A 26,409-nucleotide genomic window follows, 5' to 3' on the forward strand; every position below is an offset into this window, starting at 1 on the left:
CAGCTTGTTTTAAAACCATGCTTGTCAGGCAATAGCTGCCCTGTGCATGGTTCATTTTCAACCAGATTTTAATTTTTTGAATAATTGTTCTTGATAATTCATCAGATGTTCAACCAATACCTTCACAGATTTCTACATGAACCCCTAAAAATATATCTTCATCTATTTATTCACGGATTTTTCCGGTGATGTTTTGTGAAAAGTATCTTAAAGAATATCGAAGGATTCTTCCAAGATAATATGAATGTATTCCTCTAAGCATTGCAAGGACGATAAATTGAATGAACAATTCAATTAACAAAATTTCTACCAGAATACTTCTTTACGAGTTCCTTTAAAAATTTTCTATGATGCTTCAAGCCAATCATTGAGAAACTTTTGTTCTCCGTCCAAGAATTTCTTCAAATGTTTAATCAGGAATTTCTGCCAGAATTTATCCCAAAATTTCACAAATAATTTCTTAAAGAATTCCTCCAGAATGGGTTTCTTCAGACTCTTTAGCAAATTTCTCAATCAGTTTTGCAATAAGTAGTCCATGTACTCCTCTATGAATTCTAATCGCGATCTTAAAAATTTCGTAAACAGTTTTCATGCAAGTTACCCTAGTACTCCTTTTAGCATTCTTTAGAAACATTTTGCACTATTAAGTTCAGGGATTATTCCCTGATTTTCCTGCCATAGATTCTACCAAGGATTGTAATCGCTAAAGATTTCTCTGAAGATTCCTGATGAAAAGCATTGAAGGATTTGTCCACAGACAATATATGAAAATTCCTTTATTTTATTTTACACTTCAATCGTCGCGCTGTAGTATTTTATACCACACTGTTGAAAAAACCTCGGTTTTCCGAAAAAACTGCCAATAAATTTCCGGTGGAACTCCAGATGAACTTTGGAAGAATTGCAGGAGAAACTCTAGAAAACTTCCTAGATCAATTGTGGAGAATTTCCCTAAGAAACTGCGGAGGATATCCGGAGGAACTTTGGAGTAAGTCCCGGAGGAAGACTGAAGGAATATTCAGAGAAACTCCAGAGGAATTCCTAGAGGTACCCCGGATGAACTTCTGGAGAAACTACAAAGAAATTACTGAAGGAATTTTTGAGAGTAAAGTAGCCGTAGGGATTCCAGATGAACTCTGCGAATCCCTGGAACTCTGGAACTCTGATTTCCAAATGGAGTTCTAAGAGAAACTCGTATGAAAATTCTGGTCGAATTTTGGATAATTTTTTGAAGAAAGTCTGGAGGATTTTCCGAGGAAATCTAGGAGAATACTCAGAGTAACTTCTGAAGGATTCCTAGTGGAACTCCGGAGGATTTTCGAGGAATTACTGGTGGATTCCTTGAGAAACTCCGATTTAATTCATGGCGGAATTATGGCGAAAATCCGAAGGTATCCCCGGTGGAGCTTCCAGTGGAGCTTGTAAGGAATTCCCGATTGAGTCGTCCAGAAATTCCTCGGAAGTTTTTTTTTTCCAAGAATTCCCCTGGAGATTTCCTCCAAGAACTCCTCCGGAATTTTCTACAGGAATTTCTCATGTGATTGCCAATAGTAATTCCTCCGTGGATTTCATCCAGGATTTGCATCAGGAATTCCTCAGAGGATTTCGGAAAGCAATTTCTGCGGGGATTTGGTACAGGATTTTCTCTGGGGATTTTGTCCAGAAATTTGTTAAGGAATTTATCTGAGGATTTTCTTCCGTAGATTTTCCCAGAGATTTTTTTAGGAGATTTCCTCCAGGAATTTCTCTAAGGATTTGAAACAGAAATTTCTCCGATTATTTTCTCCAGGAATTCCTCCGGGGTTTCCTTCGGGAATTTCAAGGATTCCTCCGGCGATATCCCTAGGAACTCCTCCGGAAATTTTATCCAGGGAATTTTCAATAGCTCTATTAATCTAGGGATTTTATCCAAAAATTCTTCCGGGGATTTCCTTGGCGGTTTGCTTTAGAAAATCCTCCGGGGATTTTTTGAAAAAAAAAAAAAAACAAGACCTTCTCCGGAGATTTTTTCCAGAAATCCCCCATAGGATCTCCAATAGCAATTCCTCCGGAGATTTACTCCAGGAATATTTCTCCAGGCGACCTCAAGGGGATTTTCTCCATAAATATATCCAGCATATCCTCCGAAGTTACTTCAAAGCTCCACCGGGAAGTACTTTGTATTTCCTTCATAGCTCCTTTGGAAATGTTGTGCATTTCTTTCAGGAATTGCTACAGGATTTTTTTTTGTATTTCCCCATGAATTCCTTTTTGAGTCCTCCAGCAATTCATCCGGAGTTCCTTCAGTAATTTCTCCGGAGTTCCTTCTGGAGCTTTGGAGGAAGTTCGGAGGATATGCTGGATCAAATCTAAAAAAAATTGCTGAAAGAACCAGAGGAGGAACTACCGGTGAAGCTCCGAAGGAATTCCCGGAGGAACTCTAAAGAAATTCCTGCAGCAGATGTGTTTCTGGAGGAATTCCGTAGGCGTTCCTAGAGCAACTCCAGGGAAATTGCTTGACGAACTCCGGAGAAATTCCTGGAGAAACTAAGTGGGAAATTCGAAGCAATTCCCACTGTTGGGAAGAAACACCAAAGGAAAAGAATTACCTGTGGAAATCTGGAGTACGTTCCGAGGAATTGCTGGACGAAATCCAGAAGAATTGCCAGAGAAAATCTTAAACAATTTCTTGAATAACTTAAAAAAAAATTGGAGGAACTCTTGAGCATTTCCTGGAGAAATGCCCGAAGATTTTTTTTAGAAATTTCCTGAAAAGCTCTAGACAAACTCCCGTAGGGAATGTAGTGATTTTTTCGAAGCAACTTCAGAAGAACTCCTAGAGGAGCTCTGGAGATTTTCCGAGGGATCATAGTGAAACCCCTATGAGTCGATGTTCCATTATTCGATATCGACACATGAAACCATACAAAAACCCAGTCCCTTTCCCAGGTCCTTTCATATATCGACACAGGGAGGTTTGACTGTACTTGAGGAACTCTGAAGAACTCCTGGAAATATAAAAAAATCCAGGACGAACTATGGAGGAAATCCGAAGGAATACCCGGTGAAGTACCAAAAGAATTCCCGGAGGAATTCTAGGGAAAAATCTCCGGAGAAATTACTGATGGAAATCCCCGAAGGAATTCCTGTAGCAAATCCCGGAAAAAAATCTGATGGAAATCTCCAGAAAATTTTCTGGAGGAATTGCTGAAGTAAATCCCCGGAGGAATTGCTATTGAGAATCCACTGGAAAATTCCTGGAGAAAATCCCTGAAATAACTGTTGGGGGATATCCCCGGAGTAATCCTTGTAACCCCGAAGGAATCCCTGGAGCAAATCTCCAAAGAACTTCTGAAAGGAAATCTTTTGTAAAATTCTCTTGAAAAATCACCGAAACAATATCTGGAGAAAATCCACGGAATAAATCATCTAGTAATTCATACCCATAGGAAATCCTGGACGAAATCTCTGGAGAAATTCCTGGTGCAAATCCTCAGAAATATTCCTGGATGAAATCTTCGGATAAAGTCTCTGAAAAAGTCTCCGAAGGAATTCCTATAAAAAATCCTCACAAGAACATCTTAATAAATTTCTAGACGAAATCCCCAGAGGACTTCCTGGACGTAATCCACTGAGGAAATCCCCGGAGCAGTTCTTGGAAAAATCATCGGAAAAATTTCTGGAAAATATATCCGGAGGAATTATAGGAACAAATTTCCGGAAAAATCCTCAAGGGAATTCCTGGACTAAAACTCCGGAAATGTCATGATGCAAATCCCCAGAGAAATTTCTGAAGTAAATCCTAAAAGGAATTGCAGGAGAAATCCCGGGAGGAATTTGTGGAGCACATCCCCGGAAGTATTCCTGCAATAAACTCTCGGATGAATGCCTGAAAGGAATCCCCAGAGGATTCTGTAGTATTTTCTTATGCTGGAGTAAAACACGTGAAGTCAGGTTACTAGTTAGAATACGAATGCCCTTTATTGTCTCCTCGAGTATACTCTCCCCCATACATCTAACATGTACCCATAGTATATAAAATGGATGCTTTACCACAAGATCATTATTAAGGAGGTATTACATTAGTTTAGTTTAAAACACTACATTCACTTTCTCTTTTTTTATATAAATTTAATTTCTCGACACTCTAATCAGTTTTAACCGCTTGAACATAGTCTCGCATATAAGCAGGCTTTCGGATGACCCGTTTAAGTCCAGGTAGTTGTTTCCTAGTCAAATCCTCTGAACGGCTCTCCTTGCTCAACGAACTGTCTGGGGTTGGTGTGTCATCTGCTTCTTCAGGAATCGAAAGTGTATCATCGTCACTAGGGATCTGCTGTAGATGAGAAACATGTCTGCGGTATTTTGCGCCGGATTCTTCTGAAGATACAATGACATCTCCGCCTTTTCTTTTAAGGACTTTGAAAACATTTGGTTCAAAATTTGGTGTAAGCTTATTTGTCTTTGCCATTTTCTTTAACAGAACATTGTCACCTTCGGAGATTGGGCTTGGTTTGGCACTACGGCGTTCGTCGGCGTACAATTTCCCTTTCTCCTTCGCAATCTTGTCTCGATCAGCAGTTTCTTCATCATCATCTTTCGGTTGGTAGATAGATGGCAGCCGATCCCGTATGTTGTAGCCGAAAAGCATTTCCGATGGCGTTTTCTTCGTAGTTGAGTGAGGGGATGAGCGATACATAAGCAGATATTTGTTTAATTCTTCGATCCAATCAGCATTTGTTGCCTGACTGATCGTCAGCCTTTTCAACAGAGATCGGTTCTGTCGCTCAACCTCGCCATTCTGCTGTGGCCAATACGGGGTCGTACTGATCAGTTTGATATTGCTAGAGTCACAAAAAACACGGAATTCTTCGCTGGAGAACTGGGGACCGTTATCAGCAGTAATGGACATAGGGAGGCCGAACCGTGCGAAAATCGAATTCAAACGCTTGATAGTCTCGCCAGAATCAGTCTTTGTCATAATCTCGACTTCTATGTAGCGGCTGAAATAATCAACCACTACAAACAAATAGTGCCCTGAAGGAAGCGGGCCGAGAAAATCAATGGCTACATGTTGCCATGGACCCGATGGCAACTCTCTCCGTTTCATTGGTTCCGGTGCAGATGGGGCTGCGACCAGCATGCATCCACGACAGCTCCTGACAAACCGCTCAACCTGCTTATCGAGTTTTGGCCACCATACCTTCGCTCTCAACCGTTGCTTCATGATGGTCATGCCAGGATGACCCTCGTGAGCCAAGCCTAACGTTCGCTCCCTCAAGGTTTCTGGTATCACTATCCTAGTTCCTCGCAACAAAATCTTATCAGCAAAGCATAGTTCCGTAGCAAATATTTTAAATGGATCCGCATCTTCTGACCAAACACCTTGGTCAATACCAACTCGAACCGACTGAATTATTTTGTCGGAATCTGAAGCTTTCTCTATTTCTGAAATTTTAATCGCTACCGGTAATGCATTTGAAGCAACCCATGCAATATAATGCTCGGCATATTCGTCGAAAGTTTTTCCAGTCGTGCTACCCGTAATAGCTAATCGGGATAACGGGTCAGCAATATTCGATTTTCCCGGGCGGTAAACAACTGTTGCCTTATATGATTGCAGCCGAACTACCCACCTCTCGATTCTAGCGCATGGTTTTGACCTTGATCCGAAAATAGTTTCCAACGGTTTGTGATCGGTTATCAGTTCAAACGAACGGCCGTACAAATAAAAGTGAAAGCGCTCAACCGCCCACACGAGAGCTAGCGCCTCCTTCTCAATCTGCGCGTAACGTTTTTCCACGTCTGAAAGACTTTTGCTGGCATATGCTATAATTCTTGGGCCCGTTTTATTTATCTGAATAAGGACCGCTCCTAAACCAACTGGGCTAGCATCAGCCACCAATTGTGTGCGATCCGAAACATCAAAGTAACCAAGCGTCGTCGGACGAGTCATATGTTCCTTCAGTTTTTCAAATGCTGTTTGTTGCTCCACTCCCCAGACAAAACATTGCTTCCGAACCGTTAGTTGCCGTAGTGGGTACGTTAGTGTCGCAAGATCGGGAATAAACTTACTAAGGTAATTCACCAGACCCAAAAAGCTTCTAACCTCTTCTCCGGATTTTGGTTCGCGGAAGCGCCGAATGGATTCCAGTTTATCTGAATCGGGTTTAATTCCATCCGCCGAGAGAATATGTCCCAAAATCTTCATTTCAGACACCCCATACATACATTTACCATCATTTAGAGCCACATTCCAGTCATTTAGCCGCCGAAGAATCATTTTAAGCCTCATGTCGTGCTCTTCCTTGTCAGAGCCATGCACTATGACATCGTCAATGAAAATTAAACAGCCTTCACAACCACTAAGAACTTGTTCCATGGTCTTTTGGAATAGTTCAGGCGCGCAGTTTATACCAAACATTAGTCTGGTATAGCGAAACAGGCCTCTACGCGTGATAAATGTTGTAATTTCACGCGATCGCTTAGAAATTTCAACCTAAAATAAAACAAACTAGCTCAATTTTCAAGTTTGAATTCTCTTTTATTGAAGTCAACAACTGACAGTTTTATTGTAAAACAAATCTCAGGTAGTGCATCGAGAAAAAAATAATAAAAAAAACAAATCGAATTCAATTATGATCAATTGTTTGCATATCGGTAAACGTAAACGTGTCAATTCAGACTGAAATTACTCAAAACAAGGATAACATACCTGATGGAAAGCATTTCTCACATCCAAACGAGAGAAAACCTTAGCTTTCGCCAAATGTGGTAGAAAATCTTCAAACGTTGGAAGAGGGTGATTCTCTCTTTCCACGGCTTCGTTCGCGCGTCGCATATCCACGCAAATGCGTACATCTTCATCTCCCTTCGGCACCACGACTACCGGAGAAATCCACTTTGCCGGCTCGTTCACCGGCTCGATAACTCCCTGGTGAAGCAATTCGTCAAGTTTTCTATCGACCATAGTTTCCAGCGCAACCGGGATGCGTCGATATGGTTGAACAACTGGTACAGCGTCCGCTTTGATCGGAATATCCACCACGATGTCCTTTATGGTTCCTAGTTTCTTGGATTTCTCACCAACTTCCACTTCGTTCACAGGTATGTCGATCTTTAGAACACCCATTGCCGTGGCAGTATCGCGACCAATCAAGATTTTACCGTTTCCTTTAACAACGAAGAATTCAGCTGAATCACGCGCATTGCCCAGTTTAACTGTAGCGGTAAATACACCAATCAGTGGCAACGACTGCCCACCATAAGCTTTAAACACCATCTGCGCTTCCCGTCGTTGGTTCGATACAATCACTTTCTTATCCTTTAATTGCTCCCAGTTCAACTGACTGAGCAGATTGTATTTGGATCCTGAGTCTATCACAGCGTATGTGCTTACACCGCCAATCTCACACTGCACTTCTCCGTTACCATCAGGCGTGGTTAAATGGAAGACGTATTCCACATGCTCATCGACTATGTGCTTCACCGTGTGAGTTTCGTCATCTTTGCGATCAATTTTATTGCTGCGACCGATTCCTTGTGGTTGAATTTTCTCGTTTCCATCCGTTCTTGCGTGTGGACTGATCGGATACTTGGTGCGACACTTTTTAGCAAAATGGTCCTTGCCGCCGCACTTATTGCACACCTTCCGTTTTGCTGGGCATCTGTCATCTTTAGCGATATGTCCGAAGTACCCGCAGCGATGGCATTCAAGCTGCTTTAAATCACTGATTTTCCTCCTTTTTCCATAGGGTGTAGTGTCAATCCTGTTAACATCGACGTCTGGTTTTGATTCACTTCCACTAACAAAAGACTTTTCTTGCTGAGCAACAGTCTCAAAAATTTTTGCGATGCTCAACACTTCCTCAAGACTGGCATCTCCTCGTTTCAGCAAATCGCGGCGTAGCGTAGCTGACTGGCAGTTCTGAATGATCTGGTCTTTAATGTTCTCCTCTACCCTATCGCCAAAGCCGCAACGCTCTGCTTGGACTCGCAGTCTGATAGTAAAGGCGTCAATATTCTCACCCGCTCGTTGTTTCATCTGCCGTAGCAAATGCCGCTCGTAGGTCGAATTCTCTTTCGGTAAGAAAAACTCGTTCAGCTTCGCTCTAGCCTCTTCGTAGCTCGTCATGTTCGGTGTATAATGTTCGATGTTCAGCAACGGACCACGCATCTCAGTTCCAGGTACTTCTGGTAGCGTATCAAATAGCTGCTGGACATTCGATCCAGCGTAATGCAACAACAAGTCCTTTTTCCATTCTTCATCATCAATTCGACTCGCGCGGATCATTGTCTCAAACGATCTTAACCACTTTCGCCACTCGATGCCCACATCGTCCGAGTGGGTGGCATAATCGAACGGTTGCAGCTGCAATCCGAGTGAGCGTATCATGTCTGAAAAATATCCAAACACGGCAACTTCAGCATTTCCTTAAACACATCAGTTTTCAACTTTTTAGGTCTCAATAATTATTAATTAATCACGCTGTTTACATACTTTTTACGATTTGCAATTGCAGAACAGAAAAGGAACTGTAAACACGTCTTTCTTCAAAACAACAATTTCTGTCCAACTTTCAATCTCGTGGTCTTCGTGTCAAATCATCTGTCAGTTTTCGTTTGCATCAGTATTGGTTACGTTTGCCCCAGTGAAAAATATACGGCTCGCTCACTGGCAGATCATGTGCATCCAATGTCATATATAACAGGTCCGGCTCTTAGTATGTGTTTGCTTGTATTAGTCACGAAAAAGATGTAAACAAACGATCAGCTGATGGTGACGACAAGGCTGCGAAAAATTTTGTTCGCAGTTTCCTCAACGTGACGTCATCTTCGGCTGCTTCGTGAACTTTCGGCTCGCCGAAGTTGGCATTGCACAACTACCACTTCAAAACTGATGTTATCACAAATACTGATTTGATGTTCGCCCGCACCTCTAAATACCCCACATCGATGTGCATCGTACCTTTGTCGTCTAATACCAATACTACCATATAGGCTGCTCACTTTGAGAATCATTGCACTTTTCTTTATAGAACAATCAGATGTTTTTTTTTTTATCTCCGCATTGAAGCGACCATCTTGCAAACATTCCTTGCTCTTTCGCAAAACAGGTTTCGACTCACTGCATTTAAGCATCTGTACCATAACCAATAATTTGCTTCAACGCATATTAACTCATAATCCGACATAATGTTTCCGCATTTAAGCCAAATTCAATTTTACTGATTAATCTTCAAAGCCTTTTTTCCTCTTCCGAGTAAGTTCCAAATATAAGAATTTTGAAAATCAATTACTTACCAAATGAGCTGGCCATTTTTTTTTATTCTCGCCGCCAAAATGTAGTATTTTCTTAAGCTGGAGTAAAACACGTGAAGTCAGGTTACTAGTTAGAATACGAATGCCCTTTATTGTCTCCTCGAGTATACTCTCCCCCATACATCTAACATGTACCCATAGTATATAAAATGGATGCTTTACCACAAGATCATTATTAAGGAGGTATTACATTAGTTTAGTTTAAAACACTACAGATTCCTGTTTTGGAAAAATCGGAGGAATTCCTGGAAGAGCTCTTGGAGACATCTGTAGGCGGACCAAAGACAAAATAAAGACCTCCATGTCCCTTGCAGTTGCCCAAAATTGTATGGCTCATAAGGTAATCTAGAATGCCGTGAAAAGTGTACTGCGATCAAACTTGGGTACATTTTGCAGTACCGAGGGACTAAATGCAGTACTAAACGTGGTACCCTATCTGAACCCGAGTGGGACGGATCTGGGCGGACTTCGTTGTTGAATATTTAAATATTTCCCGTAGAAATTCATGGTGGAATCCTTGGATGAATTCCTAAAGCACCCATTGTTGAAGGAATTCTGGAGGAGGTTTAGGAGAAACCAGTGAAAAAAATCTTGACAGATATCCCAAAGATCCCTGGGTTAATTTCAGAAGCAACAATTGTAGCAATCTCAGGAAAAAATCATATAAGAATCTGTTTACTTTTTTATGAATTCGTAAAAAAAAATACACGAGAATCACTGAAACAGATTTCAAGAACAACTTTGATGATTCTATGGAATAATACTTAAACATATTGCTAGAATGTCTTGATAAATCTCTGCAAGAGTTCCTAGAAGAAACTCTGGAAGAATCCTTGTCAGAATTCTCAGATTGAGATATTGAATCCTTGGAGAATTTTTAACGGAATTCGGAGAGGGATTGCTATAGTTTAATTTGGACGTGCAAAAATCTTTTAGAAGGGTTTCTGTAATTTCCAACGTATTTTTTTATTAAGATATAGAAATTTTAAAAATGCCGATAATTTAAAATTGTCTTCCAAATGTCTTCACAAATTCTGAAAAGTCTTCCAAAAATCTTCCGTCTTCCAAATGTCTTTCACACTACTCAAATGTCTTCCAATGGAAGACATGTCTTCCAACCTGGCATCCCTGCTTACGTCCATGCTTCCGAATTCTCACTCACTCTCACGATAATGGATTTCTCCATCACCACAATTTTCAGCGAAAAGCTGCCTTGCGAAATTATCCGTCTACAAAACAAAGCGAAAATAGATAATGGCACAACTCCACAGCTGTGAGAATTTTATTTTTTCATTCTCCTCTCCATGGAGAACTTTTCATGTGCCCATCGCCACAAGCAGCAGTTGCTTTTATGCATCAAATTAACTATTACTTTCGTCAAGTTGATGTGGTAGCATGGATAGCGTGCACGCATCGCGGCTGTTTTCATAGGTTCGAATCGCGTTGGCGGCATCAATTTTTGTTTATGCACATAGTGATAATTCTCGGGAGAAGTTGGTGAGCGAAAATATGATGGGGTGAAAAAAATATTATCCCCGGATTGGAATGATTTTCGGTTATCATCCATCGTGACTCTAGGAAAAATAAGTGTGAGCGAAAAAAGATATTCACGTGAGGAAGCGAAAAAGCATTCTCCTTACGTGCGAAAAATCGTAGATTTCGCATCATTGATACGATAATTCAGAACCCTACTTTCCTCCCTATTGGAATCCTGCTGGAATACACCTAAACATATTTAGCAGAACTTCGAGTAAGGGAAATATTGAGTTATTCATACTTTTTCAGATTTTTCGATTGATCCGAGATTCAGCTAAAAAAATGCCAGATTGAAAATATCTATACAAACTAACTATTACTATATTATATAACGCAATATAGATATACAAAACAACGAGTTATGGAGTATTGACTGTTTTCTATAGTCTATAGGTTCGACATTTATACATAAATCCCCCTGGAAATTATTTTGAAAAATATAACAAAGCCTCTACTATGAATTTTGACAAACCACTAAATTGCGCCAAAGAAACTTAAACTACTCTAAAATGTGCTTATCCGGTAAAGTATTTTTGACCATTTATGATGCAAAATTTAATGTTCGATAAGATTTGATGATCTTGGCACAAGTTCAAGGTGAAGATAAATCGAAGCCAAACCTCAAATTTTCAAGAGCACAAATCTGGAGATCCGAACATCTATTCAAACTGAAAACTTAATCGATCGGTCACCATCAGCGAGTGTCCGATCGATTTCAATTTTCAGCTTGAATAGATGTTCGGTTCTCCAGATTTGTGCTCTCGAAAATTTGAGGTTTGGCTTCGATTTATCTTCACCTTGAACTTGTGCCAAGATCATCAAATCTTATCGAACATTAAATTTTGCATCATAAATGGTAAAAAAAGGAAGAAATTTGCTCAAAATTCTCGAAATCACCTTGATTGTTAAATTGTCATACCAAAGTCTCTCGGTTATGCTCACACCCACCTACCTATTTATCGTGTTCAATTCCCTCATTGATCAGCCCCAACGTTAAGAGACGTGAGGTGTCAAAGCAAAAGGCGTGAAACACGTGTCAGCTGCCATCCATCTGTAGAAATAACATCGACAACAAATTCAAAAGGGGAAACCGACGACATATCTACATGACAAAGATTTATCGATATGGTAATTAGATATGTATCTCCCTGGGATCGCACAGGTTTTTTTTTCAGTGGAACGTATGCTGGACTCCGCGGAATGTAACCTTCGCGCGATTAATGGCTCTATGATACTTACGATGTACAAATGTTCCGTGACGAACAATCAAAATTATTCTATGAGTTGAAAATTTTTGATTCCTTCTGTAAAGCGTAAGCTCAGAAAATCACTTATGTAGGCACAGATAGGGTGAAATGGACTTTTCTGAGAATATGCATATTTCACCAAAATTGTATACACTGTATGAAATCTTCATTCACGCTAGCCGTCATAAATACGGACTTACTAAAAAAGTATTGCATTCATTTAAATCCTGGATCCAAACACAAAAGAGATCCAAACCTTTTTGGTTATCGTAATAATTGACTTGATGGAGCATGCGGGGGAATTGCTATCATCATTCATAGGCGTATAAAGCATCAACTTTTTTCGTCATTTTAATTCAAACTATTTGAAACTTTGGGTGTTTCTGTTAAAGCACAGCCTGGTAAATATAGCTGCCTATTTGTCTTTTCAATGCACTGGGCAGCAAGTTAATTAGCTTCTAACTGACTTGCGGAAATTGACTCGCAAATGACTTTAATGCAAAACATCGCTCATGGAATAATTCGTAAAGCAATTCCAACGGCAGAGTTTTATTTGATGAGTGCTCTTCAGGATATTTCTCAATTAAACTTTCAAAAAAAAATATTAAGGGCATTCAAGTCTAATGTAAAAAAATTGAAATTTATGTATCTACTTATTAACAAAAAAAATCAAATCTTTGTCTTGAGAACAAACTTTTAATCCGCAATCAAATTTTCTGGCCGGGCATGTTGTATGCTGTACCAATATAAAACAGTTTTTTAATACTGATACTGATACGATTATGCACTTTTATTCACATCTCCGCACTTATGGCCGTAGTCCAGTGGCGAAAGAAATACACAATATTTTCCAGACGTACTCAACCTTACTAAAGTACCCATAAAGCACAGCGTCACAAACGTGTACCCGTATCGTTCTTTATGGTTTGGTAGAACAATTAATAACTTCCGGTCATGAAATGTCTCCACACAGCTCCCAATACAGTGCTAGAACTCGACGTTATCAGCTAAAAAATAAAAGAATGTGATGCCATTGTTTTCAAATTCCGTTGTCACAGAACGATGAACCCAACACTCGGGACCTCCTATTACTGAATGCATTAGTCAACGCAGGGCTGATTCATGGTTCGGTAACTTATTTTCAGCTGGGTTGAACACCAACGACGACCAGACGGCATAATCTTCACGACCCGTATTGATATGCTGGTATCGGTGTCGGTTCGCTACCCGACCAGGCGGAAGAAACAAGATTATTTTATAATGTGTTTTACTGATATGATTGTTTTATATATCCAGTTGTTATAAAACATGTATCGTTACTAGTTAAAAAAAAATAAACAAAATTTTCACCAAATAAACTAATAATACAACATGATTTTAATTTTATTATAATGATGACAAAATTATTACATAATGTGTTTTAATGATGTCACAAAACAATAAAACTATTGCAAATTATGTAGCTATGCATAACTTTAGATCTTGTTTAAAACTATCAATGCTATTTCAAAAATATAATCAAAGCTTGTTATAAATCTGTTACCAAACATATAACAAGTCAAACAAACAAACCCATCTTGATAACAAAATTTGTACAACTTTCGTTATTTTTAATTGTTGTTGATAGAAATGTGTGATCGGGAACTATAGAGTGGTTGAGCAAAAAAAAACAGAACCACTCTACTGAATCTACATTATTTTTTCTCGCTGGCGAACAAAACCTACTGGAGCAGCAATTTCTTCGCAAACTCCCCTGCGGGAGATAACGAACAATAACCATCATCTTATAGTACGGCTGTGTCTGTCTGATATCAAAGACAAAAAAACATGTGCTGCTGCGGCGATAAGAGCGCGTGAGCACGATTTGCGTGTTGGGCACTATTTTGCTATCAGAGGCATTTGTTGTGTAACTTGCTGGTGCCTTACTGTACAAAACGTTTGTTGGGTAACTACCGTACCATCGGGTGATATTGATCAGTAGGAGGAAAATGAACAATAGTGACAAATTAATTTCATTTCTTACAAATAGGTTAGAAATAGCAATATAACGAATGTAATTTGATTTTCTTACAATCGGTTTGCTGATTATTATACATCATGTTTAATGAATCCAACCCATTGTTCTTATTTTTCTGCATTAGTTTGCTGAAATAGATAATTTATCTATCTTCTATCTTTTTTTAACGAGATTTTCAGCCCTGGGCTAGTTCATCTCGGGACCAACGGCTTTACTTCCCTTCCGAAGGAAGTCGTCACTACAACTTTTTACGTCAAAAGTGACTAAGTTGGGGATGGGATTCGATCCGAGGTCCTCGGCGTGAGAGGCGAGCGTTCTAACCACTACACCAGGTCCGTCCCCATAGATAATTTAATAATTTTAATGAAACCACTAAATTATTTCAATTTCACCCTTAACTACGGTACCAACCAATGATGTAACTGAACATAAGTCTCATTTTTTGTGTATAGCTACTCTACATACCTTTTGAACATATTTTTTGTTAATTGAAAAACATTAACCTCAATTTCACACCATTTCTGTCTGCTTTCATTCCAGGATCGTTCCCAACTCTTCGCAACATTGTAACGTGTTCCATTACAAGTCATTAATCGCTGCTCCCCCTTTGGCAGCAAAGCACCAGCACCAGTAAGGTACCAGCAGATCATGTTTCACTCGACTGCAGCGGCCGCGTACTCCGATATGACAGCAGCTGCGGTAGCCACGGGTAATTCCGGATCGTATCACCAAACGGCCGCCGCCGCAGCAGCTGCCGCCAATGCCCCAGTTTATGTGCCGTCGAACCGAGCGCTGGGCCACTCGCAGTACGGGCACGCAGCGAACTTCCCCACGCAGAATGGGTGGCCCACGGATGGATTTGGTATGTGGCGTTTGTGTTACTATAGATTCTAACGGAATGCATATCTAAATGGTGGGTGATCTTCCTCGTTGTAAGGTAAATTACGTGACTGTCAAACAAGACTATCGTCATCGGGGAATGATTCAAAAACTGATAGGTCCAAGTAGATTGAGTAATTATCGCTGAAACTATAGGCCGCCATCGGCACCAATCGTTAGAATTACAATTTTATGTCACTGATAGCTTGTATATGCTAAAACTAAAGGGTGGTCCATTCGGTTTTCTCAATTTGGTGGACCCCTCGTACGCCAGCTAGCTAAACAGTTTGTGGAAAAGCCCATTATTTGATCAATCTTAGCTATTTATTCACGTGATATGTCTCATATTTCCCTTGGACCACATAGCAAACTTAGTGGCATCGTATAGCGGAAGGATATAGCTTCCATCTGAGACTAAAAAATATTTGGCGGTCATTTTAAATTTGACTTCCATCTTGAATTTTGTTAGAAAACCCGTTTTTTTACAATTAGCGCACCGCTCGTTTAGAATTTTGAGGTCATCATCAGAAAGCTGAAAAAAACTGAGAAAGATAGACTACAAAAGCTAGGTGAGCAATGGTATTTACCTCATGAAATGGAAGATTTTCAATATCATGTTCTACGATTTTGACGTATATGGCAAGTTCAATCAATGAAAACATCATTTTTTGTACAACAAAGACACAAGTTTTCAATCGGTGGTGTTTTCTACGAGTCGAGTGAAAAAGGAGAGCATTAATTCAAGTGAAAAAAATGGGAAGCCATCTTGGATTTTGACGCCATCTGGGTTTTAAGTAGTAGAATGAGTCATTTAGTCAATGGTAGATATTTCGATTGAAGTTTCCATTCTAAAATCCAGCTTGAGCCTTTCTCTTGCATAAAAATATTAGCATCAATGCAGACGATCAATCTCAACTGTCTATGATATGGTTGGTGACACACCTCCACAATGAAAAGCAATTTTATGGTTGTGTGCAAGCCTTCCTCTTGACATTACAATGATTTCGCGTCAATTTTACATTTTGATAACACTTTTCTTTTCTATAAACCATTTTGGCTGACTTTCGATTGTCTGGTGCTACAACATCTAATCAACGTTTTATTGCGAATGGTGCGATAGGAACTTCATCAAAATAAGTGTTCAAAAATGCAACGTTATCAGTTTTCAACGCAAGCAAAAGCCAATTATCTTCAACTATACCATTGATGATCTGCCACTACATCGTGTAGATACTATTCGAGACCTAGGTATCACGCTAGATTCTGCACTAACTTTTAAGCCCCATTATCTGGACACTATCGCCAAAGCTTATAAACAGCTCGGATTTATATTCAAAATTGCGGATGAATTCCGTGACCCAACCTGTCTCAAAGCGTAGTACTGTTCCCATGTACGTTCCATCATAAAGTTTAGATCCGTCATCTGGTGCCCATACCAAAGGGTTTGGATAATGCGACTGGAAACCGTACAAAGAAAATTTGTGCGCTATGCCGTTCAGCATCTGCCGTGGAGAGACCCCACAAGTCTGCCACCATATGAACATCGGTGTCAACTGTTGGGTAACTTAAATTCGGGTGAAATTGATCAGTAAGGTGAAATTACAGTGATCAACTCGATTTTATTTCTTCCTAATGGAGCACAAATATCAATGTAACCTGTAGTGAATGAACGTTGTTTGTCGTAAGTATGTCCAAATTGTGTGTTGTGAAGTTTTTTGCGTTCAAAAATGTTCATTTCTATTAAAATAATGTAAAATTTCAAAATCTTGTACGGTGCAGTGTTGACAAACATCAATAAACTTCTAGTTCTAGACAAGGATTTGGACATGGTATAATCCTGAAAGTTTGTGATGTACTTAAGATATATTCCCAAACTAGATTTCATAACCAAAACTCATACCAATTCGTTGATTCGGTTGAAATAATTGAATTTCTGGTATATATCAGAAAATTCCTTAGGAAATTGCATACTTTTAGGCGTTTTCTGCGTTATTCTTGAAATTTAATCGTTCATTATTTCTATAAATATTGTATTGATAAGAATTTGGCAAGCATATTCGGATTCAGGAAGCTCAAATTTATTATGTAAAGTTGTTTTCAAAACTAACAATAATGGCATTGATAAGTGATCAATTTCACCCCGATTTTTTATTTCAGACATATTTTTTAGCACTAAAATTACATTTGTTAGAAAATTTCGATACTTGAGTCAATAAGGCTCACCTTCATACTTGTTTTCCTGCATTCAGTTTTTTGGCATTGTCAACATTATAGAAATCATACAAGAAAAACCGTAAAAAGTGATCGATTTCACCCGAAATTACGGTATTGACACTCTTGAGAGCAGAAGGTCTACAGCTCAATCAGTGTTTGTAGCTAAAGTTTTGGTAGGCGAAATTGATTCACCTGAAATTCTTGCCAATCTGTCAGTATATGCACCAGAACGGCCACTCCGTACAAACAGTTTCCTACATCTCCCTGCTCGGACAGTTAATTACGGATAACATGACCCTATTCGATACATGGCAGCACGCTTCAACGAGCACTATCACTTCTTCGATTTTGGTTTGACAACTTCTACATTTCGACAACGGATAGAACGAGAGTTACGCGAGGAAGAACGGGAAGATATTTAATATTTGTTAGACGTATTGTTGAAGTGTTAGAATTAAGTTATTCATTTTCTTTGTCTTCTGCTATGCGTTTCAAATAGTTGATTGTTATTTTTTACCTTTAATTGTTCATTAAGACACAAAGTCAGATGAATTAACAAATATACAAATAGCGTGCAGTTAAGTGTAATACATATTAATAAATAAATGACAAACCAAATTCAGTATTATACCATTTAATTTCACTTAAAGAAGTCTAGTCTAGTACACGACACCGAAGACGGCCTTTGAGGTTGAAATACGCGTATCTGTCAAATGATACAAATATAGTGCCCATTTCCCAGCCATTTTGCTTGTCCGGGGGTTCGGGGCAAAAATCTATAAGGTTGTCCCGGGAAATCCAGGGATTTCTCAAATTTTAAATCCAAAACTAGGCTTTTCAATAACCCCTAGACTGAGAAAGCCATTCCAAAAGTAAACTTGAGTCGATAATCTTTAATAATATACAATAAGTTCAATATAATTAGTATTTTTGTTAAAATGGAGGTAAAACTTAAATAATACCACTTTTTGGCAGTGAAATCTTAAGAGTACGTAACCTTCCAAGATAAAATGTTAATTATAACATGTTATTTTTATATACTTATTTATTCCGATAAAATAATTGAACAAAATCAATGTTTGCCTTGACTTGTTAAAGGGTTGGTTATTTTATATAAAATACATACTGCCCACAAAGGCATAACTGTCCCATATGGTACAAGCGGGCATTGGGAAAATAACTCTTAAAGTTTGAAGTTTGTCTTATCATACAAATGACAATCACATAGATAACTTATTTTGCTTCTATTGATCAACAAAAAATGTAAACATGGGTAAAACACGTTTTGCAATTGCTATTTGTGTTGAATGTTCAAATAGGAACTGTTTTGTATTTATTTTTAAATATGGTACTGCACCAACTTCATAATTTTCCATAATAAGGGCCACCCTATTCAACTTTTTTCATACAAGATGCAAAACTCAAATTACGAATGACTTCTCTGAACACATCGAACGACTAAAATCAACGAGAACAGAGAAAACACGTTTTTCCTACTAAATTGCGGATTCGGACCGTTGTCACTAGAGACCGAGAATACCTCTGCATCTCCACAGTTTTCATGGAGAGGATATTGGGTTAGTGGGATAATGTTATAATCTGGGAGTCACCATTGGTTGGTGATGCGATCCATAATATATTCATGCCAAACCGGATTCGCGGTATTTTTCGATAAGGGATGGTACACAAATTATGTCACGCTAAATTCCAACTTTTTCGACCCCCCCCCCCTTTGTCACGTTTTTTATATGAGTCCTCCGAAAATTTTGTAAGGCTTGTCACGCTTGGCTTGACCCCCTCCCCCCCCCCTTGGAGCGTGACGTAATTTGTGCAAGACGGGTTATGGACAAAAGGTCGAAAGACAAAAGGTCGAAAGTGATTTGCTTGGTGGGAAATTTTTCCTTCTTTGAAAAAAGATTTTCGACCTTTTGTCGCTTCTTTTTTGTTCTTCGACCTTTTGTCCTTTCGACCTTTTGTCTTTCGACCTTTTGTCCTTTCGACCTTTTGTCTTTCGACCTTTTGTCATAGATTCGTGCATGACCCCTAAACGCATTGATCATCAGGATACTGTAATCCGAGGGCAAATTAATTACTATTTCTCAACTTTTTGTTAAGTTTTCCTTTGGAATCCAAATATTGTCAAAATTATTTCATCAAAATCAGTACCGTTTTGATTCATATTACGAACAGCTTCAAATTCCGGACACTCTCGTTTGTATGGGAAACATTTCACACGAAATGTTTCAATTTTCGCCGTCCAAAAGTTCTCATTTTATTAGGTTCTTTCCATAAATATCATTTATAATGCCCAACTACCTTAGACGTCTCTTAAGTGGTTGAACGACTTCAATTGATGATTTGACTGTTCCATTAATGATTACCTTGAGCTGTCCGTAATTCGAATCAAAGCGTCCGGAATATAAGGCAGAAATGAGGGAGCGTCCGGAATAAGAATCATGAAAAGGCCACATGTTTTGATTTATTTAAAATTATTCAAGTTGCGGACGCGTATTCTTTACCCATCATCCGAAAGTTAAAGGCTTCCGACGCTCGATAACGCTAAAAAATCATACAGAATGATTTATTTTGTATGGTCCAAAATGGGTTATACTTCACTGAGGCCTTAAGTGTCCGTAATATGAATCAAAACGGTACTTCATTGATCTCTATCAGTTTATGTAATCGATTTCTTATAAAATAAGATTTAGCATTTCATAAAACAAGTTTTATTAATTAATCAATTGAATTGGAAATGAAGCACTGCACTGGGGCGAAATTGATTAACATATAACGTAGCAGGTTTTAGAATGAAGAAATCCCTATCCACTAAATTTGGGTCTACTGAATCTCAAAATGCTGTCAAAATTCTTACAACTCATGCAGGTAGCATTCTATTGCAATTTTATATATTTATATATATTTTTTTGCATAATTTTATTTCAAAATTTACATTGTATATCAGCAAAATACGCCAAAACGTAGGCAATTTCCCTTGAAAAAAGCACGATACTCGAGAATAAACGGTTTTATGGGCATAAGAAAACTATGCGATTTCAAAAATGAGTTCAGTAGTTCTCACTTTCCGTAACTATTCCAAGAACTATTCTATAAAACCAATGAAGCCATAAAAGCAGGATAAATAAAAAAAAATGAACAGAAAGGTTCGAGTAAATCCGTAAAACGTTAGACTTGAAAATTCAAGCATGCTTTGCATATTTGGTTTTATGGACGAATTACAATTCATCGAAAAATAGAATAGTGTTTGATCCTTTGCTCGCGTCACTTACTCCTGCGGGGGCGGGTGGTGTGAGCAGGATCAATCGTGTTGCGCGTCGCTTGCGTAGCACGGTGGTATAGTGTCACGGATCGCGTCAGTAGTGTTTGATCTTTTGATCGTATCGCTTGCTCCTGCGAGGGCGAGCGATGATCACTTTTTCGGCGTACAATACGTTTATTGAATAATATCGCGAATCCGTTTAGGCGTGAATATATCATGAATCGTATCACCAATCAAAGGTGACTCCCAGATCTTTACCTTGTCCCAGTAACCCAATATCCTCCCCATGACAACTGTGGAGATGCAGAAGATTCTTCGGTCTCCAGTACCAATGGTTGTCTAACTAACATTCCTTCCCTTCCCCGGTGACCGTGAGGACGTGGCCGGCGCCGTTATTGACTTTCAAATTTTGAGCTCTTGATTTGTGCACATTGACAATGGTTGGATATAATAAATAACTCAACACAGTAGCGTAACCATGGGGGCGGGTTTTGTTTATCAATTCACCCAGAGCCGCCAATATATAAGGCTCACCAAGCATATTTTTTGGAATTTTTCGCTATGCATCTACATATACAGTAAATTAGTTAGGTTCACACTAACACTGTGAGATTCAGTGGCTTTTTTAGTTTTATTCTTCTAAGTTGTGTTTGTTTTTAATTCTCAGACGCTCGAATAGTTAGATAAAAACTAAATTATCAGCTTAATTATCCTACTATACTGAGGCTAATATTTAATGATTTGTTGTATTTTAGGCAGCTTTGTTCTCTTCGTCATGGGTGGTTTAATATTAGCTGTTGGGCTCAAAATTTAAATCAATACTTTTGGCAAATAAAAGCATCTATCTTATACATTTCAGAGGATTTGACCAGCAAAAAACCCAATGACGAAATTCGAATTATCGGACGCTTCAAAAGCCGGACACTACGACTAATTTTTCGTTTTCAATCATATAAATTTTAATGTTGCTATAATAATCATGCACAAAACTTATTTTTTAGTTTGGTTTTACGTTTTTATGTTTACAATCAAACTTGATATTTACATAAGTAAAGAGCCTGCCTTGTTAATTTTTATGCCGTGATATTAATATAACGCAGTAGGCTTCAATATATTAGAAATAAAAAAACACATTCCAGTGTTTGTTGGACTGAATCCAGACGATAACGTGAGGTGAGTGCACCAGTTTATTCTAAACTTTTATACACCTTTGTGGCGACTTCTAGACTTGTGACTTTTGTGATTTTGTATAGTTAACTGTTCAGAATCCTGAAATTTAAAGCTGGCGAGTTGAACTTATTACGAAATATGAAAATAAATCGTTAAAAAGAAGTGTTCGGATCTCGAAGCAAGATACATCACTTGTATTTGCATAGTTAAACCTTTTGTACATAATTATTCGCACTTTTTATTAAACCATCCTAAATAAAACACATAGAATTTCATAATAAGTCACAGTCAGTGCAGTCATCGGTATTATATTTGAGGAACTCGCTTGGCGCTTCCCGGTACAGTGCATCTCATCAAGTAGCCTTTATTGGGTGCATGAATTTTCTAAATCATTAGTGTCATTGAAAGCTCCAAATGCGGGAAATGCAGCGGGAAATAGAACATTTTTCTACAGTAGTTTTGGGTTGCCCTTAGCAACGGGTGTTTTGCTATTTTCAAGGCTTTTTGCCTAAAGAAGCGATGGGCGTGAGTTTCACTGGCTTCGCTGACTTTGATTTGCTTTACTTGGCTACTGTTGAGTGAATTCCAAGATTTTTCCCAACCCTGGTCACAGTGCCTTATGAAAATAGATATCATCAATTAGCAAAACGATGTTTGAAGTTGACCCGGTACTTAAGTGTCCGGATTTCGAGTCAAAATGGTCACACTTAAAAACGATATCGCTGTTCGGTAATTTTTGTTTACGGTTTTTGATCAGCAAATCACAAAAAATACTGAAATTCCAGCATTTCTAGATAAAAATACTGATTTTTCGGTAATATATTTCTTTATTAACTGAATACGGTAAACGCTTGTGCTGATAGCACCGTAAAATCACAAATTAACGAGAAAATGTAAAAAGTCAGTAAATGTTAGTACTGTACCGCGTATTTTTTACCGGGTTTTCGTTAAGGGGACACGGGAGACCGTGTTATTTTCCCTATCTTTTGTCTCACTCTAACAATTATCATCAAAACTTTGTGGAAGCAAATCTCGAGTTTTAGTGAACCGATGAAGCTGAAAATGTATTGGGTTGTTTATTACATACATAGAATCATAGTGATACATTTTTCGCATCGATATATGGAGTGGTTCTTGGAATTTGCTTCTTCAAATGGATAGGGTGATTATGATGACGTGCCGTGCGGCCTTAAAACGCAACGAAAACAAGTACCTAACCAAATTTATAATCTGTCATGAGAAAATTTTCTCTTAGTATGAAGCTCCTGTAACAGAATGCCTCTTGATGAGAATTTTAACTGAATGGACGGACGGAAATTCCGATTTATCAATATTTCTGCCTCATCGCTGCTCACGGTAAGTTTTCAAAAAATCTTTCGACGGACCAGACGGTATGCCACCTATGTTTACACAGCTAAACTTGCACAACATTGAACTGGCCGGAAAGATAGTACATCTGTTGTTGTAAAGATTTATTATCTTCTGTGGGATATAATACCTTGGACAGACATCTGATACATATACCATGGTACAAGTTGTCAAGAAAATTATTCCAAGGCTATCTTGAATAAGGACAATTATCAGTATGGAACCCATTTCAAGATAATTGTACCATGGTACGTATACCACAAGTGTGTCATAAGTATAACGCAACACCAACAGTATTACTGACAAAGTATTACCAACTTAACTCTGCTGTTCAAAAACCCAGTTAAATTTTACCGACTTCGGTAATAAAATCTTAGTGTGACGAATTACAATCGCCTCTCCATATCTCGATATCGAAGGGACCATCGAGATAGATAAACAATTTTTGATGAATACTAGTTTGAAAAACACTCCGTTGCTATGAAAATAATACACAAGCAAACGTCATTTTTAGCTCCTAATTTGTTTTGAATCCCAAAACATTGGTCTAGTAACCTTCAACAATCGACATACGGAGAGAAAATTGAGAACGAAAAATCAACAGAAACACATCGAGATATGGAGATCGAAAATGTATGCAGACTGAAGGGACTTATGAAACCATCGACATAGGGAGAGATATCGAGATGTAGAACATCGAGATGTGGAGAGTCGACTGTAATGGCTATGTGTGTTGAAGAAAGATCCGAATCATCATAATATTTCAGTTGGCTGAGCATTTGGTTGAATTTTACGGCCTTCAGAGCCTACTACTATTTTGAACGATTTCACTTGGTGCTTAAATTTTTAGCCGGTACTGTAACATATTTCAAATTTTGTGATAATGAAATTGAGTATATTTGTAGTTCTCTGCCAAAATTTCATATAAATTGCACAAAGGTGTTATGGCACACCAAAATTGAGCATTTTGTATGAAAATCGGTTTTCCGAACAATAGAATTCTGAAAACAACTGAATAAAGATAAAATTCTACCCCGCTACCAGGATTCGGGCATATTTTTTACAGCATCTTATGCAGGATTTTTAAGGCTATCCTAAGTGAACTTCTAACAAAATTATGATTCTTATAAAATCCTGGAAATCATTCAAATCATCACAGAGTTTATAAAAAGATAAAAGCTCTTCACGACTGTGTAAATGATGTGAATACCATGTATTGTTTTACCCTACATTCAAAATGAGTGTTTGACAAATATAGAAAAAAACGCCATTTATTCACGCAAAGGTTAAATTTGACATACACATTTCACCTTTACTATGGGAAGTTTTAAACCACGATCCATTGATTCCTTCCATTCGACTAATCTGCAAATCGTGCAGCCCAATAACGATCTCCATTTTGTTCTGTTTTTTCTTCATTCCATTCTCCGTCGTCTTCCCCAAACTACACGAAAATCTCCTTATGCGAAACCTTCGGAAATGTTCATCAGGCACGACCCATACGCAGCTACCGCCTCAGTTCTACGCGCAAAACGTGATGATGGGCTCCTGGCGCGCCTACGATCCAACTGGATTCCAACGGACGTCACCGTATGGTAATTTGAAAAAGGTAATAACTATAGCGAATAAATTAACTAAAGCATTTTCTCTTTCCCCTTCTCTCGTTTTTTTTTTTTCATTCGTGTAATTCTGCGCCGGTTCTAAATTCCACCCACCACCAATCACACAAACAAACACACTCTCTGCCTTTCCTGGCTGGGGGTTGTACTGAAATGTAAATGGTAACGTTATAACGACACGACGCGTCCTTCGTCCGACTAAATTGCTCCAATAAACTCGATTAATTGATGGCCTTAACTCCGACTGACTCCGGCGTGACATAAATTAATTGCAATCGACCAATGGCGTTTGGGGCGTGGGTGGATCCGCTCGGGCCGCGAAAACGCGAAACCACAGACAGTGCCATGGACTTCCAGTTCGGCGAGGGACGGGAGTGTGTCAATTGTGGGGCCATCTCAACACCACTCTGGCGTCGCGACGGCACCGGTCACTATCTTTGCAATGCATGCGGGCTCTATCATAAGATGAACGGTATGAATCGTCCCTTGATAAAGCCAAGCAAGAGATTGGTGAGTGTGAGTATTCCAGTTTTTGTATTTCAAAAGAAACTTGCTTCCTGCTCTTTGAAGGCAACATATCATAGACAGTCTGGCCACTCCCTTGCACTTTCATTGAAATACTTCCTTACACCCATGATTCCTCATTGGGACTGTACAAATTTCAAAATTCTTAGAAATCTCATCTCCCAGCTCTTCATTGTGTTCATGGCTCCAAAAAAAACGTTAATTAAGGTGAAGATAAATCGAAGCCAGACCTCAAATTTTCAAGAGCACAAATCTGGAGAACCAAACATCCGTTTAAGCTGAAAACTCAATCGATTGGTCACCGCCAACTAGTGACCAATCGATTAAGATTTTAGCTCAAACGGGTGTTTGGTTCTCCAGATTTGTGCTCTTGAAAATTCTAGGTCTGGCTTCGATTCATCTTCACCTTAAAATGTTGAAAAATACTATTAGTGGTCCTTCAATTTTCATATCCAAACATCATACTTCATAAAACTCACCTGTCTTCATGATATGTTGTCTTCGAATCCTCTCTTTCCAAGCCAAGACCCGAACCTTTCCACCCTCTTTCGCAGAACTTCAACTCAACTGTTATAATTTAGTACACGACTTCTCTCCATCCCGTTTTCAGACTGCCACCCGTAGATTGGGTCTTTGCTGTACGAACTGTGGCACCCGAACGACGACGCTGTGGAGAAGAAATAACGACGGCGAACCGGTGTGCAATGCATGTGGCCTGTACTTTAAGCTGCACGGTGTGAATCGACCGTTGGCGATGCGCAAGGACGGCATACAGACTCGGAAGCGGAAACCGAAGAAAACGGGCACCGGTGGCGCGGCGGACGTGATGGCCCTGGTAGGCGCCAAAAAGGACGATCTGAGCGATGGTGAGTTATTAGCTTTCATTATATTTACATACACTCCCGTGCAAAAGTTTGGGTTCACCCCCTCAAAAACATACAAAAGTGTTCTGTGCATATCTCTGTGATTACACGTCCAATTGAAACTGTTTAAGCCGCATTCGAAAGGCAAAGAGTTATTTTTACTTCGTCAGTCATTTTTTATTGGCACACACTGTAGGTCCCAGCGCATGAGATTTTTTTATTTTTAAAAAATCATGACTTGTGAACATTTTGAAGATGTCCAATCTTTTTTTATGGAATAAAAGGTTAAGATTTTAACTTTTCAGAAAAAAAAATAGAACTAAAATGAGAACAGCAATAGCCCCTTTGGTCCCGAGGCCTTTAAGACATGAAAAAACGGTTTTTTTCCTTGTAA

The 26,409-nt window shown here is 38.9% G+C and overlaps 1 protein-coding gene across 2 annotated transcripts in view; it reads left to right on the forward strand.

The window, feature by feature from the left end:
* Positions 1–26,409, forward strand: part of LOC5573045 (GATA-binding factor A) — a 182,844-nt gene that overhangs the window by 146,703 nt on the left and 9,732 nt on the right. The window contains exons 2-5 of one of the 2 annotated variants that reach the window (XM_001654318.2): positions 14,641–14,962; positions 24,499–24,603; positions 24,965–25,143; positions 25,763–26,018. In XM_001654318.2, coding sequence (XP_001654368.2) covers positions 14,749–14,962; positions 24,499–24,603; positions 24,965–25,143; positions 25,763–26,018 — 754 coding nt within the window. In that variant the 5' untranslated portion in view covers positions 14,641–14,748. Of the gene's footprint in view, positions 1–14,640; positions 14,963–24,498; positions 24,618–24,964; positions 25,144–25,762; positions 26,019–26,409 lie in introns of both variants that reach the window. The other variant, XM_021852257.1, reaches the window with a different exon arrangement.

This window comes from Aedes aegypti, chromosome 3 (genome assembly GCF_002204515.2).
Source record: "Aedes aegypti strain LVP_AGWG chromosome 3, AaegL5.0 Primary Assembly, whole genome shotgun sequence".
NCBI classification, from domain to species: domain Eukaryota; kingdom Metazoa; phylum Arthropoda; class Insecta; order Diptera; family Culicidae; genus Aedes; species Aedes aegypti.